General features: G+C 41.9%; 1 protein-coding gene and 1 non-coding gene across 3 annotated transcripts in view; both read right to left on the bottom strand.

Moving 5' to 3' along the window:
- KIAA1211L (KIAA1211 like) overlaps positions 1–17,500 on the bottom strand; it is a 145,754-nt gene that overhangs the window by 36,336 nt on the left and 91,918 nt on the right. For both annotated transcript variants that reach the window (XM_030921771.1, XM_030921770.1), the window contains exons 3-5: positions 9,638–9,806; positions 4,402–4,537; positions 3,893–4,057 (exon numbers count right to left, since the gene is read on the bottom strand). In XM_030921771.1, coding sequence (XP_030777631.1) covers positions 3,893–4,057; positions 4,402–4,537; positions 9,638–9,806 — 470 coding nt within the window. The remainder of the gene's footprint in view (positions 1–3,892; positions 4,058–4,401; positions 4,538–9,637; positions 9,807–17,500) is intronic.
- LOC115894423 lies at positions 12,482–12,543 on the bottom strand. The gene has a single exon (XR_004054543.1). It is a non-coding gene; the product is annotated as a U7 small nuclear RNA (small nuclear RNA).

The following is a 17,500-nucleotide window of genomic DNA, read 5'->3' as shown; positions in this document are numbered from 1 at the left end:
TACTAAAATGGGGGAGAAGGAGCTAAAAGTGGACATAATCTATTTGAATTCTCTTTTAGCTACTCAGGTACTTACGGTAATAAGGCAAGAAAAATTATGTTACAAATAAGTCACAAGTCTCCTGGTCACAACTACATCTGTGCCTGTGGCTCTGGCTCTCACTGTGGTCACTGACAACTCAGGAAGTCGCCTTAGATTGGGAAATCGATACCTTTCCCAGAGAGCCTTCCTTAAAGGTCACAAACAGGATGTGTACATTTCAAAATAATCATACAGAGTCTGTAATATTTACTCTTGTCTAGGGGAACAATGTCTACACATTTGGTTAAAAAGAAAATCTCACTGCCTAGGACTCATGAGAATGGACGAGATGAGCCGCTTTGCAAGTGCAGTGAGAATGATCACGGTGCCTGTGACAATAATACCCTGGGCGGCTCCTCTTTATGGAATAAAGCCCAATACCCTGAAGGCACTGAAGGATGCACAGCAGGCCCTCCTCCCTGTGGGCCACCCTGTGTCTGTCCTGCATGGTCAGATGTCTTGGGTTCAGGCCCACTCTGACCCCTGGGTTAGGGGACCTTGGCATGGAGCTTAACTTCCCTGAGCTGTGTCCCAGGTACAAGCTCTCCCTGACTAGAGAACTCAACTCCTCTGGCTTCAGAACTCTCACTTCTGTTTCCATGGTTGCTCTGAGAGATCTTGGGGTCCGGAAAGACCCCAAGGAGAATCGTGTCTGTTGTTGATCAGTGATGTAACTATGTGAGGTGGGCTGGGGCCCGTGGGGAGGAGGTGAGGGCTAGGAAGCTGGCTTCATGGGTGGGCTGGCAGCATCCAGAACATTCACCTCTGCATGGCTTGCTTCCAGTCACCCAATGTTTCCTGAAATCTGTGCTTCTGGATGATTCTGAAAGCAGAGGGTTTAAAAATCTAGCATGTGGCTCTTTGTTGCAGGGAAGGCAGCCCAAAGGACCCAGAGGAAACAGCCTGGGGTCAGAAGCTTTTCATGGGCGGCCCTGAGCGACAGGTGCTTTAGGATGTGTGTCCTCAAAAAGAGGGGCTCAGCCACTGAGGAGTGGGCCAGGGGCAGTGCATGCAGGAAGGGCCACTGGACAGGAAGCAGGGGGCCTGGCTATTCCGGGGTGAAAAGAAACTGCTGGTCCTGCTGGGAAGGAGAGGTACTGATCTACCCAATCTCATCTCGTCCCCCCAAAACCCTCTGAGCCAAAACCCTCTGAGGACACACATTCTAAGAGGGAATAAGCCTGCCCGAGGCCTCCCTCTGGAGCTATGGGGCATGTATTTGTTCATTTGACAGCAGGTCTGTGTTCCCTCCTTCATCTTCCTTCCTGCATCACCAGGAGTAAAATGACTCAGGAGCCTTGCCGGTTTATTACACTTTACCTGGCATGTCCTGCTTCATAGCAGGACACCTAGAATATGACCAGTGAGACATCATGTTATCTTAAAAACCACCAGGTAAACGTTCATCAGTCGTTATCACACTTGGTAATAAAATTGGAAAATTATTCCATATATTGCCTGAAAACCTTATTCTATCAGGAAATGTCACCTTGGTTGTAACATCAAATACTTGCTACTAAAGACTCTTTCTTCCATAATAATCTTAAATTGTTCTGTCTGTGTGGGCCTGTGTGTAAGCATGTGGGCCTGTGTAAGGTGTAAACAGCCTGCAGCCCATCGTTTTGGGGCTTTCGGCCCTATTATATCAAACACCACATATTCTACAAGCCCATTTTAAAGGGTGTGTGTTGTTTTTCCCTCTCAATCAACCAATTATGCGTAAAAACTTTCAGGCCTCTAAATGCAATCATTGTGTCTTCGAAACGATGAAGACACTTAAGATTACCTTTTTGTTTTTAAGTCTTAAAGGCTCAAATGTTGGTTTCCTGTGAAGCTAGTAGATTGTCCATATTACCCAATAATTGATAAAATCTCAGAACTTTTTTCACAGGAGGTGGTTGTGCTGTGAGAGAGAAGGTCAGGCTGGCCCAGCCAAGCCAGCTGTGGAGTTTGTGCCTCATGCTGTCACACAGGTTTGGAGATAGGCTTGCTTTTCAATGGATAGGTTCCTCACTACCTCTCCTCTTACTGCCTATCCTGGCTAAAGGCAGAGACCTGCGGGATGGGAGGAGGGGGAGTCCATCTACGATGAGGAACGAGGCAGCTCACGACAGACTTCTTCCTACTGCAGAGCTCAGAAATGCACCAAGTCACATCTGCTCCTGAGGCGGGGACGCCGAAACTGCACACAGGAGTGTTTGAAGGTGTTAAAGTGGTACAGGGTTGGTTCGGTGAAGTCTACGAAATAGACCACACCATCCTCCTCATCCTGTCTCCCTTCTGCTCCAGGCTGGAGAGAAGGCCTGGGTAGCTCACTGTCCTCAGACCCTGCTCATTCCAGGAGCAGGGACAGCTTTGCCCTGGAGCAGAATTCTGGAGAGAAGAATTCTCTAGCCGGCTTGTCAATCCCCACCCCACACACTCGGCCACCCCACAGTCCTTCTGCCTTCTTCATCAGTGACGTTCTGGGAACTCACAACTACACAAAAATCTGGTGTGGCAGGGTTTATAGGTGTCCACATTGAAGTGGCTACCGAACAGAATTCAGAGAAGCACGGAATCTGCAAGGCAGTGGGTCACAACGAAGCCCCCCCTTCACTGTGAATGGCCCCTCAAGCAGGCCAGAGGTGACAGGGGCAGGTGTGTGGCTATAAAAACAACTCTGGCCTTGATTTGTTTTTCAAGTGTCGGCATAACAGATAACTCCAACTCTATCCATCCTCCACAGTCAGGCTTGTCTACATGGGAACGATGACCACCTATTTTTAACATTTATGTGCAAGTACAGGGTATGGGCATTAAGTGTTCTTACCACAATCACATAATTTAAAATGTGGCAGCATTGCGAGCTATGTTGTTTACGCGCGAGAAAGAGCTCAGTTCCTCGGGGGCCCCGTCTTGGATTCGAATGGGAAAGGTGGTGTTTGGGACTGGTTCCTCCACCCTGCTGAGGTCATCAGTTCCTCTCTTGCTTGTCTACCTTTCCCTGCTGCCCTGTTTGCCAGCAACACGGCACATGACTACCCCTATGCCGACACCGCCTTCAGGTCACAGACTCAGGCACCAGAAACCATCAGAGCCTCGACTATCACGTGTTCACCACTTCCCCCTCCCGCCGGCCAAATGTCGTGGCAACAGAAAACAGACACAACGTGTTTCCCTACTTCTAATGGGGTTCTGGGTCTGGTCATCTGCTCAGACAGGAAAGTCAAGGGACAGGGTTGATTCTGGTTTGACTCTTTTTTTTTTTTTTTTTTTTTGAGACGGAGTCTCGCTCTGTCGCCCAGGCTGGAGTGCAGTGGCCGGACCTCAGCTCACTGCAAGCTCCACCTCCCGTGTTCACGCCATTCTCCTGCCTCAGCCTCCCAAGTAGCTGGGACTACAGGCGCCTGCCACCATGCCCGGCTAGTTTTTTGTATTTTTTAGTAGAGACGGGGTTTCACCGTGTTAGCCAGGATGGTCTCGATCTCCCGACCTCGTGATCCGCCCGTCTCAGCCTCCCAAAGTGCTGGGATTACAGGCTTGAGCCACCGCGCCCAGGCCGATTGTGGTTTGATTCTATCAACCTATCACCCTCATAACAAATGTCACCAAAACCACGTCTCCTAACCAGAACTGAATTTCTACTCAAAGAACGAAAGTAAACACAGCTCAAGGGCTGACTGCAGGCTCCAGTGACCCAGTCGGCCACACAATGCACAGCCTCACCTATCCATGGAAATCTCAGGGGCACACACAGGGTATCCCAGAGCTCCAGTGCCCTCCAGGGCAAGTGTGGATGGAGACGTGCAGTGGCTTAGGCCGTACTTGCCTTTATGGTGGTGCCGGGACCCACGTCGTGCAGCAGAGACATCTCTGGGGGGCTCCTGGGCAGCCCGTCATCCTCAGAGCTCATGCCAGCATCCTCTCCACGCTTGGCAGGAAGGCCCCCTGGAGGAGGTGGTGGCCCCATTTTCACATTACACTGTATTTTTAACTAGATTGGAATAAAGAACACGTGCTCTTATTTTCATCAATGATATTTATCAACAGATCCTCCTGCTCTAATTCATTCATGCTGGAAATGCCTTCAGTGTCTTGGCGTGGTGCAGAGAACTGAACGTGCATCTGCCACCAGCTCTTCCACTATCATCTCTTCTTTGTTCATCTAAGAATGAGTTGAGATCCCACTGTAACTCATTTGGTGTCTCCTGGGAGAGCTGTCATGTACGTGTGATTCTACTTTATGGCATATCAAATAAACCAAGCGGAAATCATTTAAAAACTTCTCAATGGATACTTGACTTGCACACCAGGTGACATGACCAAGGAAACATTTACCTGCAGAGCTTTAATCCGATCACACACATTTTCTTGGGAAAACACCCGCACAGGCCGAGCAGGGTCCTGTCCGGACTCAGGAATGAAAATACTGTCGTGAGAAAGGGCCCGGCTGCCCAGCGTGCCCCTCGACTCCCTAGGATAAAAGAGCCACTGTGAGACTCTGCCCACCTCCATCTTACTGACCCCCAGGGGACTCAGAATGAGAAAGGGGGATGTGGGTTAACAGAATATCAAACAACACTCCCTCTGCTGCATTTACATTTCAGGGGTCCCTGACTTCAGTTCATCCACACACTGTCAAATGCCAGTTAACTATTTGGAGCATTGCAGAGATAGGAATCTTCCTAGGAGATCTAAAGGTTGTGTGAATTATTTTTATTAATGAAAAAACCAAGGTTTGACAAGGTGTGAGGTGCAAGACAGGAAGCCTGCAGAGGGGAGGGGCTGGCACGGCCAGCTTCTGAGGATGTCCCGGCTGCCCCGGGGAGGGTGAGGTCCTGCCTTGTGGGCAAACACGCAGCCGCTCCATGGGCTGAAGGCTGTATGTGAGCAGCAGGCTGAGGGCCTACCTGATGAACGCATCCTCACAAGACAGACCAAGACATACATCAGTGGCTGGTTTGAAATGGGAACTACAAATCTGCAAAGCCGTGGCCTCTTTTTATGACCTGGTACCATCCGTGTGACCAAAACCTCTGTGCCTGCCAAGATCCTGGAGCAGAGATGGTGGCCTTCTGTCATCGCCATCCCAGTCCTTTCCTCAGCTCTGAGCTCAAGAATCTGATCTGGGACTGAACCCACAGGACATTCACAAAATGTCCTAAAAGGATGTGGGAATTAGCTGTCAAATTTTCCTAGCAGCGGTGGCTGCCTGAACAATAGGTGGAAGGAGATGACTGAGATCCAATGATGAAGGAAGGAAAGCCTACTTCTGCACACACTGGACATCTTGTGTGCACCACCCCACGTCCTCCCCTCCTGCCACTCCCCTACCCTGGACATCCTGTCCACTGTGAGGCATTAAGGACTTGAGGTGTGGCCCTGTCCCACTGTAAACCAAACGGTGTTGGTTAATAATGCTTCCTTCTAATTAAACTCTCATGCCTGCAACCGTAAGCTTGCAAGTGGGAACCCATGGCTTCCAGGATGTGTGTGTCCTCACATGCCAGGGAGGAACCACACCAACTGAAGCAATCAGGCCCTCCCTGCCCAGGGCAGCTCTTAACCCAAAGGTCGCACACATGCTTGGATTTCCCTTCTCCAGTGCACAGCTCATGGCCCACACTCCCTGGGAACCACAACCACCACCCAAGCACCTCCGTTTTGGATGTAACGAGGAGTGGAAGCAGCATGAAGAGGCCTCTGCAAAAACACAAAATGGCACATGTGCAAGGCCATTCACTACAGCAATATTCAGAAGACTGAAAGATGGGAAACATGCCGTGCCCCTCAGTAGGCATCTAACTGAATCAACCATGAATGTTATACAATGGAGGACTCCACAGCTGGTCTGATGGGCAGGGGGGTCTCTACACGCTGCATACAGGCATCACCAGATACTACTAAGTGAAATAAATAACAACCACTGCAGAACAATGTCAACAGTATGTCAGCACTGCATAGGAAAGGTGGGCCTGGATACTATCTGAACATGTGTGTGTGTTTCTTATATTTAAAAAAAAATGAAAAGAGAAGAAGAAATAACAAGTAAATAAAAGTGGTTTCCTTTAGGGGGAAAGAAATAACTAGATGAGGAGACATAGTGCAAAGATACCTACATTTACAACTTTGTCTTTGAAATTGTGTAAACATTTTATATAATTAAAAGACGAAACCAAACAAAAAGAGAAATTAAAAAATCACTAAAACTAGAAAACAAACACAAACAAACACATCTACTTTTATATCAGATTGTTGGCATGACCACACAGAGAATATAATAATTTCAAGTGGCTTTGACTCCACATCCAAGATAGAATACATTCTAAGAACAACAACAAGAAAACCAAAGATAACAAATTGCACTCACTAATCTTATGAGTAGTAATAATAATTAAAAAACCAAAAATATTAAATTGCATTCTGCAGTTTTATTAGCAATAACACTGATTATAAGACAGTGTGCAGAAAAGTATTTATAGTATCTTTAACTTCCATGTAGGAAAGGGATAAATTATTATGAATATATGATAGGTTAAAGAAAATAAGTCATTTCACTAATATCATAAGGAGCCCTGGTTTCCAGTGTAAGAGAAAAGAGAATACAAAGAATTAAAGAAGGAAAAATGTTGTCTTACTAAACTTGAATTGGAAATATCAGCAAATTAATGATGAATTTTTCTCTTGAAAAGTAAACCATTTCCTAGCTATATCCACTGGACAGGTTTAGAATCAGTGACAGCCAATTAGTAATTATCACCCCTGGCAGCTGGACTGAGGTCTTTAAAAGCCATTTCACACCACAAGGAGGGGGCCAGGGCCCTCTGAAGAAAGGGCTGATTCCAGGTCAGGGGAAGAAAATATACCAAATAGACCTGAGATTTCTCATTGGACAAGAAAGTAAGGAAGCCATCAAAGATGAATGGGGTCATGTCAAAAGACAGAGCGAATTTCAAGTGACTCTCAACAGCCTAAGATGGAACAACTTGAGCGTTAAATGAATAAAGACTGTCATGGATTAAAGCAAATCAAATATTAAAAAGGAATGCATTCCAATGATATCTGGGAAAAAAAAGAAAAAACAAAACCCACTGGCCACTGTCAGGAGTTGCCAGGGGACCACGTCATTACTCTGAGGGTGGATCAATTAAAGGAGAGCCAAGCATGATCCTGACTTTACTCTAGATTGTATTTCAGAGCAACCAAGCAATTGATGAAGGAAAGTTCTTCATCAAAGAATTTCAGTTAGCAAGTGTACAATGAATGACAGAATTAGACAAACCACCACTTTGTGACAAAATAACAAATCATCACCAAGTGTTAAAACTGTCAGGTGAAGGCTGGTGGAGGGACCACAAGCCTGACACACCCTGAACCCACTGCTCAGAAAGCATGTGACTCATCCCGGGATGTGACAACATCCAGCACCTGCTTGAACCTGACAGCATCTGGATCCACCGAATGATGTACCGGGAATTGGGAGAATATAGGAAAGAGCTGAATCACACCAAGAGAAAGCAAAGCCAGAATACGGGACATTCTGCAGGACACATGGCCCTGCTTTTCCCTCAGATCAATGACGTGAAACAAAGGGAGAGGGCAAAAGGAAATCGTTACAGATTTAAGAAGCACAACCGCACAGACACAGACGCGATAAATGGGCGTCACTTTCTTCAACCCACAGGGTCCCATGTGGTTTGCTGGCACTAATGTGCCTTAGTAAATGGAGCTGTTTTCCCCCCAGTGATGGATGAGAAGTTGCCGCAGACTCTCCACAGGCCAAACAGTACTTTCCTCTTCCTCTGTGCTGCTCTCTAAAAATGTCATTTGCACTTCCCAGGCCTCATCATGCCCCACCCCCAATCTTCCTTGCCTAGCATCAAAACCAGCAAACTGTTACCAGTCACTGAGCACCAGCTCCCTGCAAGGTGCTAGGAATATCAAGATAAAAAGCACACCGTCTCCACTTCCCCTGGACTCCTGTGGCAGGGAGGACATCAGCAAGTGGACAGGACAATTCATCCCAGCTTGCCCCTCTGGCTGGGCTCCTGTCTGTGGTTGGAGGGGCCACACCCAGGCCAGTCTCTCCAACACCAGAACTGTACTCCAGTCAACAGATGGGGTGGATGGGGGTGGATGTTAGAGTTTCCCTGGGGTTTGCAAAGTGATGACATTGAATAATTAGCAATATTATCGCGATAACATCTCGTTCCCCAAGAGTTCAGAGCATGGCCTAAAAAAGTGCATGCACGGCCGGGCGCAGTGGCTCACGCCTGTAATCCCAGCACCTTGGGAGGCCAAGGTGGGCGGATCATGAGGTCAGGAGATCGAGACCATCCTGGCTAACACGGTGAAACCCTGTCTCTACTAAAAATACAAAAAATTAGCCGGGCGTGGTGGCGGGCGCCTGTAGTTCCAGCTGCTCGGGAGGCTGAGGCAGGAGAATGGCGTGAACCCGGGAGGCGGAGCTTGCAGTGAGCTGAGTTCACGCCACTGCACTCCAGCCTGGGCAACAGAGTGAGACTCCGTCTCAATAAAAATAAAAATAAAAAGTAAAAAATGCAAGCACAGTGTATCCCTTCCACACTTCACACGGTGCAATATGAGTCTATTACAATCCCTGCTAGCACCAAAAACAAACAAAACCAAAAAACAAACCCAAAACCGACAAAAAAAAAAAAGTTCCAATCTTTCCTTTCCAGTCATCTGGTGCCACCAAGTGGCCAGTAACATTTCTACTCCTTTAAAAAACAGGCGAGGAAGCTGGGGAGGAGGGGAGAGCAGGGGAGGGGACAGGACACCATTATCCGGATGCTCAAGCCTGGGACCCATCTCGGCGTGGTCTGTACCCCAAACCTGAGGGATATTATGTTTTAGGAAGAGTTCTACCCTTAAAGGGCCAGTGTTGTCTTAAAAAAAAAAAAAGGTAAAAGCTAGCATAGCAACAAATCTGTTTCGTTTCCTCTTAGTCACAGAAATAACTGCTAGAATAACTGCAGCATATGTACTGTAACTATATTTTAATGAAATACAAGTTACAAAAATAAGGATTTCTTTACTAGACCTCCCTAGTTTTTTGTGCTTATTGGGTCTGTTCTTAATGATATTTTTGGATGATTTTTTCTAAGATAACAAGAATCGTGCCCTCCCCACCCCCATCAAGTGAAAATATTCTAATTAGATTATTCAACGTTCAAGTTTAGCGAAATGTATTTTTCTAGTATGGTATCTAGTCCTCAAAAGAGTTTTAAGTCAAGTTAAACCAGGACCCCTATCCTGATCCTGTCACTTTCAGCTGTAGGATGCTGGGCAAGTTCCAAATTTTATCCAGGGCTTATTTTGTCCATTTAGAAAATGGTATATAGTACCTCCTCTCCCACAGTTATTGTGGATTTAAACACACACAGCATTCTCCACCCCTAAGTTTGAAAAGATAGAAAACACAACTTCTATGGAAGAACCTCTAATGGAGTTACCCAGGAGGAAAGGGGGCTCAGAAATCCAGCAAGTTACCAGGATAATGAAATAGTGTATTTGGGTGCTCCTGGCCCGAGAGATGTAAAATGCAACTTACTCCAGCTCATCCTCGGAGTCATAGCCCACTGGCCCGGACTCGATGGCGATGACCTCATTCCTCGTCTGACTTTGTTTCCAGGTGCTACTTTCTGTGGACGATGGCGATTCTTTTCTCTTCTTCTTCCCAAAAAACTTCTTGAAAGTTTTGAATTTAGATTTTTTCTTTCCTATACAGATTAGAGAAAAAAACAAATAATAAGTAAGAGTGTTACAGTGTGTGTTTATGTGCATGTATGCAATGGGCACGTAAAAGAGAGAAAGCAAGATTTCCATCCATGCATCAGTTATCTGCTTCTGGAAAGTCCTTTTACGGCGCAGAAGTACATGGTATACCAGTTTTGCACACCTGAAAATACATCTTGTTTTCTTTTTATTTAGGATATTTAAGTAAAAGAGCCAAGAACACTTTGGAAGATGATCACAGAATCAAAATTAGCCACTTTCTTCTCATCTATAACCAAGTTCTAATTTCTAAAATATATGTAAGTCAACTACAAAAGTCCTGAGGAGGTAAAGGTTAAGGGATAACCCAAGCTATTTAGAAAGTAATTCTTGGCCAGGCATGGTGGCTCACAACCTGTAATCCCAGCACTTTGAGAGGCTGAGGCAGGAGGTTTGCTTGAGCTCAGGAGTTCGAGATCAGCCTGGGCAACATCGTGAGACCTTCTTAGTACAAAACAAACAAACAAACAAACAAACAAAAAAAGTTGGGCATGGTGGCACATGCCTGTACTCCCAGCTTCTAGGGAAGCTAAAGTGGGAGGTTTGCTTGAGCCCAGGAGTTTGAGGCTGCAGTGAGCTATGACTGCACCACTGCACTCCAGCCTTAGTGACAGAGCAAGACCCTCTCTCTCAAAAAAATATTTAAAATTCTGAAATGCTTCGTCTAGTGTGAATACAGCATCAAGGACAGAGGAGGCCCAACCTCATGGGCAAGAAGGTGGCTCTCTAGGGCACCAACTGTAGGATGAGCTAATGACTTTTGTTGAGAAAAATAATGAGACTGGTCATCCCCAAAGGGGAGCGGTGTGGCCAGGCTGAGCCCAACTCTGCCATGCTTCCTGGATTACTAGAATTCACCTCACTTTTCAACATTTTGTGATCACTTCTCTGGTGACAACTTCATTCTCTCCCACAAATTCTATCATACCCAGGTTTCCATGATTTCACATTAGCTGCTCAGCAAAGTTCATTCCTTTTCCAGAATAGTTACAGAACTGACAGTGGAGGGATGTAGCATCGTAGATTACCAGGATGCTGTCTAATACCTCCTGAAAATTTGCAAAACAATTCATTAGATTTTATAATAATTTAATAAACTGAATTCCTTTAAAAACCCAGGATCTTTCTGTTGTGTTTATATTACTGCTTCCTTGGGAAGCTTACATGATCTTACTCTCATGGGGAGAATCACTTAGGATTACTTTAGTAGGAGTTCCTACCTCATTACAGGTAGAACAAATCACTCTCCAAGGATAAATCAGTTCTACGGCACAGTTTTCTCAACTTCTAGTGTGGAAGTGTTCTCAACTTTACAATCGTAAAAAATGTTTATGTTGTTAGTAGATGGTTCTCAATGAGCATTTATTATTTTGAAAGACTCTTAAGCATTTTCTGCATTTCGTCAGGACACCCTGTGGCTTTTGCCTAGTCAACAAATTGGAACACATCCTCGAAGGCCTGAATAGATACACAACCTCAATATCATGACCATCAAAGATGCTGCATTAATGGTGTCCTCAAGTATAACTGGTAGACCTCAAGTATAACTGCTGTACACCTTTGTTCCACTGGCAGGGCTGAGTCAGCCATCCATTTGTTCGAGTTATATTTCTTCTCCTGCTAGTCTTTGTAATTCAATTTCTTTAACGGTTACAGGACTAGTCCAGTTTTCTACTTCTTGAATCTGTTTTTTTAGTAACATTTTTCTGAAAATGTATTTTTTCCAAATTTTCAAATGTATTGGCCAAAAAGTATTAATAATATCCTTATATCTTTCAAGCATTCACAACATCTATAGTGACTGATGCCTCTTTTCTCACCCTGATATGAATTATCATAAATGTGCCTCTTCTTTGTTCTTTGATCAATGGCACCAGAGGCTGATCAATTTTAATTGCCTTAAAAAAGTTTAGCTTTGTTAATTCTTTCAGTTGAATGTTTATTTCATATTGTATTAATTTCTGTTCTTATCTTTATTCCTTCCTTCCTACTTTCTGCAGGTTTACTTTACTATTTTCTTAAACTTCTTGAGATAAATATTTGGTTTATTACTTTTTAGACTTTCCTGCTTTTATAATATAATATTTAAGGCAATGCATTTCCCTCTAAGTCTGTTTTAGCTGCATCTACATATTTTAGAATGTAGTATTTTCATTATTGTTTGGTCAAAAATATTTTCTAACTTCTATTATGATACCTTCTTAGACTTATGGGTTATTTAGGAACATATGTCTTCTTCATTTCCAAGCAGTTAAGGATTTTCTATCTGTTATTGATTTCTAGCTTAATTGCACTGTGGTCCAATTACATACTCTGAATGATTTGAACCCGTTCAAATTCGTTGATACTTGCTTTATGGCTTACCACATGAACAATTTTTAAAAATGTTCCTGGTGTGCTTGAAAATAATGCATTTTCTTCAGTGTTCTATATATGTCAATTAGAAGATCTTTTTAAAAAAATAGTGTTGTCCAAGTATTTTATATCTTTACTGACTTTTAAAATGTTTGTTTTAGCAATTACTGAGAGAGATGTGTTAAAAATAACCCCACTCTGATTATAGATTTTCTTATTTATCTTTAGCTGTCAATTTCTACTTTACAACTTTATCTGTTGGGGAGGTTGCTTTCCTGCAAAAACCGGAAAGCCTGCTAGACAAATTCTAAAGGAGCTATAATACTTACAACTTTCTATACTACGTTAATGCATAGAAATGTAAAATTATTATCTTGCTGAGGAACTGAACATTTTGTGAAAGGGCCCTCTTTATGTTTAGTTATGTTTTTTGCCTTACATTTCATTTTGACTGCTATTAGTACAGGTAGATCATACCAAATCGGAAAATCTGAAACTTTTTGAGCTCCCACCCGATGCTTAAAGAAAATGCTCACTGGAGCATTTCAGACTTTGGATTTTCAAATTTGAGACACTCAACTGGTAAGTATAATGCAAGTATTCCAAAATCTGAAAAAATCTGAAATCTGAAACACTCCTGATCCCAACATTTTGGATAAGAGATATTCAACCTGCAGAGCTACACCATCTTCCTTTACCCAGCACTCACGAGGTACAGGTTTTTGTATCCTATTACTATCCTTACTTTTCTGAACCTTTATAGTTAAGATTCATATATTTAGAGTTTTGGAATCTAATCTGATAATCTTTAACTCTTAACTGGAAAAATTAATGTAATTAATTAATCTAAGTAGTCCACTCACACTCACTGTAATTACTGATATATTAATAAAAACAAATCTATCATCTTACGTGTTTTTCCATTGATCTTCAAAAAAAAAAAAAACATTCCATTTCTTCCGTTGCTAGTTTATAACCCTTATCTTCTGCTTCCTCTTTCCGTGGTTACCCTAGAAATTATACTACACATTTGATTACCGGTCAATACAAGGACCTTAGAATACTTTAATTCCATTTTTATGCACTATTGTTTTAATTCTGATTGTTTAAAGAAGAAAACCAAAGTTATTTCATGTTCACATAGATGTATCCACTTGCTTCTTGTCTTCTTTGTTCTTCATTCCTTCTCATATTCCAGATTGTCCACTAGAAAGATTTTCCTTTGGCCTGAGGGCACATTCGTGTAGAATCTGTGTTTACTGGGGGCTTACTGGGGCCAATCCAGTTTTTGTCCGAAAATGCTTTCATTTCTCCATCACTCCTGAAACACATTTTTCCTAGGTATAACATTCTATTAAGTTGGTGCAAAAGTAACTGCAGCTCTTGCCATGACAGTTAATGGCAAAAACAGCAATTACTTTTGTGCCAACATAATAGTTTCGCAGTTACTTTTCCTAAGGATATTTATAGGCTATTATTTCCCCGTTTTGTGGCTTCTATTGTGTTGAGAAGTTAGGCATTGGTTAGCTTTTTGCTCCTGTCCAGGTAATCTATCTCTTTTTCTCAGACTCATTTTAAGATTTTTCATCCTCTTTGTTTTTCTGCAGTTTTACCTCATATGGATTTTCTTTGATTTATCCTTCTTGGGATTCATTGGGTTTCTTAAACCTGTGGGATGGGTCATCTTTTTGATAAAATCCAGAAAATTCTCAGTCCTTCTCTCCTCCCCTGAGACTATGCTCAAATGGATATTATACCCTTTCACTTACTCTCTATGCTCCTTGTTCCCCTTTCTGTATTTTCCATCTTTTTACCATTCTGTGGTACATTTTGTATAATTTCTTGTGATCTATCTTGATCTGATATAATCTGCTGTTATAACCATGCATTTTAATAATGACATTTATTTTACATAAATATAATTGAAAATAAAATTTTAATAATTACATTTACTTTAAATGAATTTATGTAAAATAAAATTTTAATCATTACATTTATTTCTAAAAATTCCTTTGTTTTTCAAATCTGCTACACCTTGTAAAAAAAAACTTATTTTGTAAATTACACACAGTAAAATTCATTCTTTCCGGTGTACATAGAGTTGTATAATTATCACCACAATCAAGATACAGGACTGTCCTCATACTGCTCTTTTGTAGTCCAACATTCCCCGCTACCTTTAACTCCTGGCAACCACTTATAACTTTTCTGTTCCTATAGTTTTGCCTTTTCTAGAATATCATATAGCTTCAGTCACACAGCATGTCCCCTTTTCATTCTGGCTTCTTTCACTCAGCACAACACATTAGAGGCTCACTCATGTTATACCAGATCAATAGTCTATTCCTTTTTATTGCTGAGTAGAACTCCATTGTGTGGATATACCAGTTGGTTGAACCATTTCAACCTGCTGAAAGACATCTGGGTTCTTTTCAGTTTTTTGGTAATTTTAAATAAGTTGCTATAGTGTGTGCGCGTGTGTGTGTGTGTAAACATAAGTTTCCACTGCCAAGTCAATACCTAGGAGTTGGATTGCTGAGTCATAGGTAAGTGTATGTTTAACTGCACAAGGAACTGCCAAAGTGTTTTTCCAAAGTGGCTGTGCCATTGTGCATTCCTCCCTTCAGTGCATCCTTATCAGTTCCTGTTGCTGTGGTGGTTTTCTCCAGACATTTAATAGGTGTGTCCTGGTATCTCACTCTAGTGTTACTCTGCATTACCTAATGATTACAGATATTGAGATTTCTTCATATGCTTATTTGCCATCTGCACATCTTCTTAGGTTAAAGCATCATTTAAAATTTGCTCCCCATTTTGTAACTGAGTTATTTGTTTCCTGATTTTTGAATTTTGAGAGTTCCAAATATATGCGGGATATAAGTCCTGTATCAAGTGTGATTTATAAATATTTTCTTCTAGTCTGTGACTTGTCTTTCCATTTTCTTAAAAGTGTCTTTCTCAGAGCATATTTTAAAGTTTTGATGAAGTCCAATGTATAAACTTTTTCCTTTTATGGATTCAGGTATTATATCTAAGAATCCTTGCCTAATCCTTGGTCATAAATATCTTCTACTATGCTTTCTTTTAAAGGCGTTAAGAGTTTTATATTTAGGTTTATGACACATTTTGAGTTAATTTTTGTATAATCTGTAAGGTATATTTACATATGAATGTCCAATTGTTCCAGCACCATTTGTTGAAATATTATCTTTTCTCCAATGAATTGCCTTTGCAATTTTGTCAAAATTAATTAACCATATTTGTATGGGTCTGTTTTTGAACTCTGCTTCTGTCTCTGTGTATCTATCCTTTTGCCAATACCATACTGTCTTGGTTACTGCAGCTTTATAGTAAGTCTTAAAAACAGGTAGTACGAAGCTTTCAACTTTACGTTTTTTCAAAATTGTTTTTACCTATTCTAGCTCTTTGCTTTTTCACAAAAATTTTCAAATCAGCTTGCCAATATCTGCAAAAATTTCTGCTGGGATTTTGATTGCTTCCTCTTTATCCCTCCTCCTCCCCATTTCTGATGGGCGATTTTAAAAAAATCATCCCAGGCACTATTATTATTTCATCTATATGGACTTGGCTTTTTCCTAAATGAAAAAATCTCTGACTCTTCATGGAAATCAAATAAATTATTACTTGTCAGTATTCCTGCTACAGAATATTGAGCTAACTGTATGTCAGTCTTCCATAACTGACTTTTAAAGATTGCACTGCAATCTTGGTATATTTGTGTAAGAGTTCTGAGTGCTTTTCTGGATATGTTGTATAATCATGTCATCTATAAATAGAGACAGTTTTATTTCTTTCTTCCATCTCTCTTTTATTCCTTTCTCTTGCTTTATTGTACTGGCTGGGTGCTATGCCACTTTTCCCTGGATGTTTTAAAACTTTTTTATCATCTTCAAACGTAGTAGGCATAGTTGTTTTATAGGATGTATTTGGTAATTCTGATATTGATGCTTTCGTGTGTCTGTTTCTCTTGTCTGTCTTCACGTGTGCATGGCGTTCTCCTTGTGTGCATATCTACGTCCATAGTTCCCCTTTTTATAAGGAAACCCTACTCCAATATGATCTCATCTTAACAAATTACATCTGCAATAACCCAGTCTTCAAATAAAGCCACATTTGGAGATGCTGGAGACTTCAACATATGAATTTGGTGGCAGCACCATTCAACACATAGCATGTTCGTTCTCATTCATAGTACACTGCTGCCTTCGATGCTTGGTTATCACTGACTATATGGTTGTCATGACACTGAAAATATTGTTTTCTCTAATAATTTGAAGTCTAAATAGAAGGCGCCTTCCTTTAGTGAATATTATTTGTTTCTGCAAAGTACCTGGGTTTGTATCCAGTCTAGAAGCAGTATGAACCAAGTTCAAGGGTTGAGGTTCTCTGAATTACCCAAATGGTGTAAACTCAAGCTACAAACCTACAAAAGAGTTGGTTTACCCCTACTTCACACCTACTCAGATTTGGTAGTTCCTTGGCTCCCCTTTATCGTAGAAAGTGTCTTCCATTAGACAGTGTACCCCACACAGACCTTGTAGTTTGACCTTGCTCTCAACTTCCACCCTATGAAGACATGAAAATTTCCAAGATTGGTAAACGATCTAAGGGCAAAAGTGGCTTTTATACTCTATTGTCTCTCCAGGTTACATTTTCCTTTTCTATTTTTTTTTTGGAGGCAGGGTCTTGCTTGTTGCCCATGCTGGAGTGCAGTGGTGTAATCATGGCCCACTAAAGCATTAACCTCCTGGGCTCACACAATCCTCCCACCTCGGCCTCCCAAGTCGATGGGACTACAGCTGTGTGCCACCATGTCGAGCCCATTTAAAAATTTTTTTTGTAGAGACAGAGTCTCACTATGCCCAAGCTGGTCTTGAACTCCTGGGCTCAAGCAATCCTCCCACCTCGGCCTCCCAGAGTGCTGGGCTTACAGATGGAAGCTGCTGTGCCTGGCCCATTTTCCTTTCAATTCTGGCCTTATTATTCTTACTTTGAAAAATATTTTAAAGAATATTCTTATCTAGAATTTTAAATTTTAAGTGGAAGAGGATTGGTCTGAATAACTTAAGCTCACTACTTAAAAAAAAGAAAACTGAGTCCGTTTTCTTCAGTAACCTCTGTATGTATTCAGAACTAGCACTTATTGAGGTCATTTCAGGCTGATGAAATATTTATTCAAACGTTTCTTGTTTAAAATGAGTAATAATTCAGTGTCCCATAATATGAGAAAATGTGAAACTCAGTTTTTCTTCAGGGCTCATCT

This window comes from Rhinopithecus roxellana, chromosome 17 (assembly GCF_007565055.1).
Source record: "Rhinopithecus roxellana isolate Shanxi Qingling chromosome 17, ASM756505v1, whole genome shotgun sequence".
In the NCBI taxonomy this organism is placed as follows: Eukaryota; Metazoa; Chordata; class Mammalia; order Primates; family Cercopithecidae; genus Rhinopithecus; species Rhinopithecus roxellana.
Note: the sequence above shows the minus strand (reverse complement) of the source record. Positions and strands in the feature narration are given on the sequence as shown.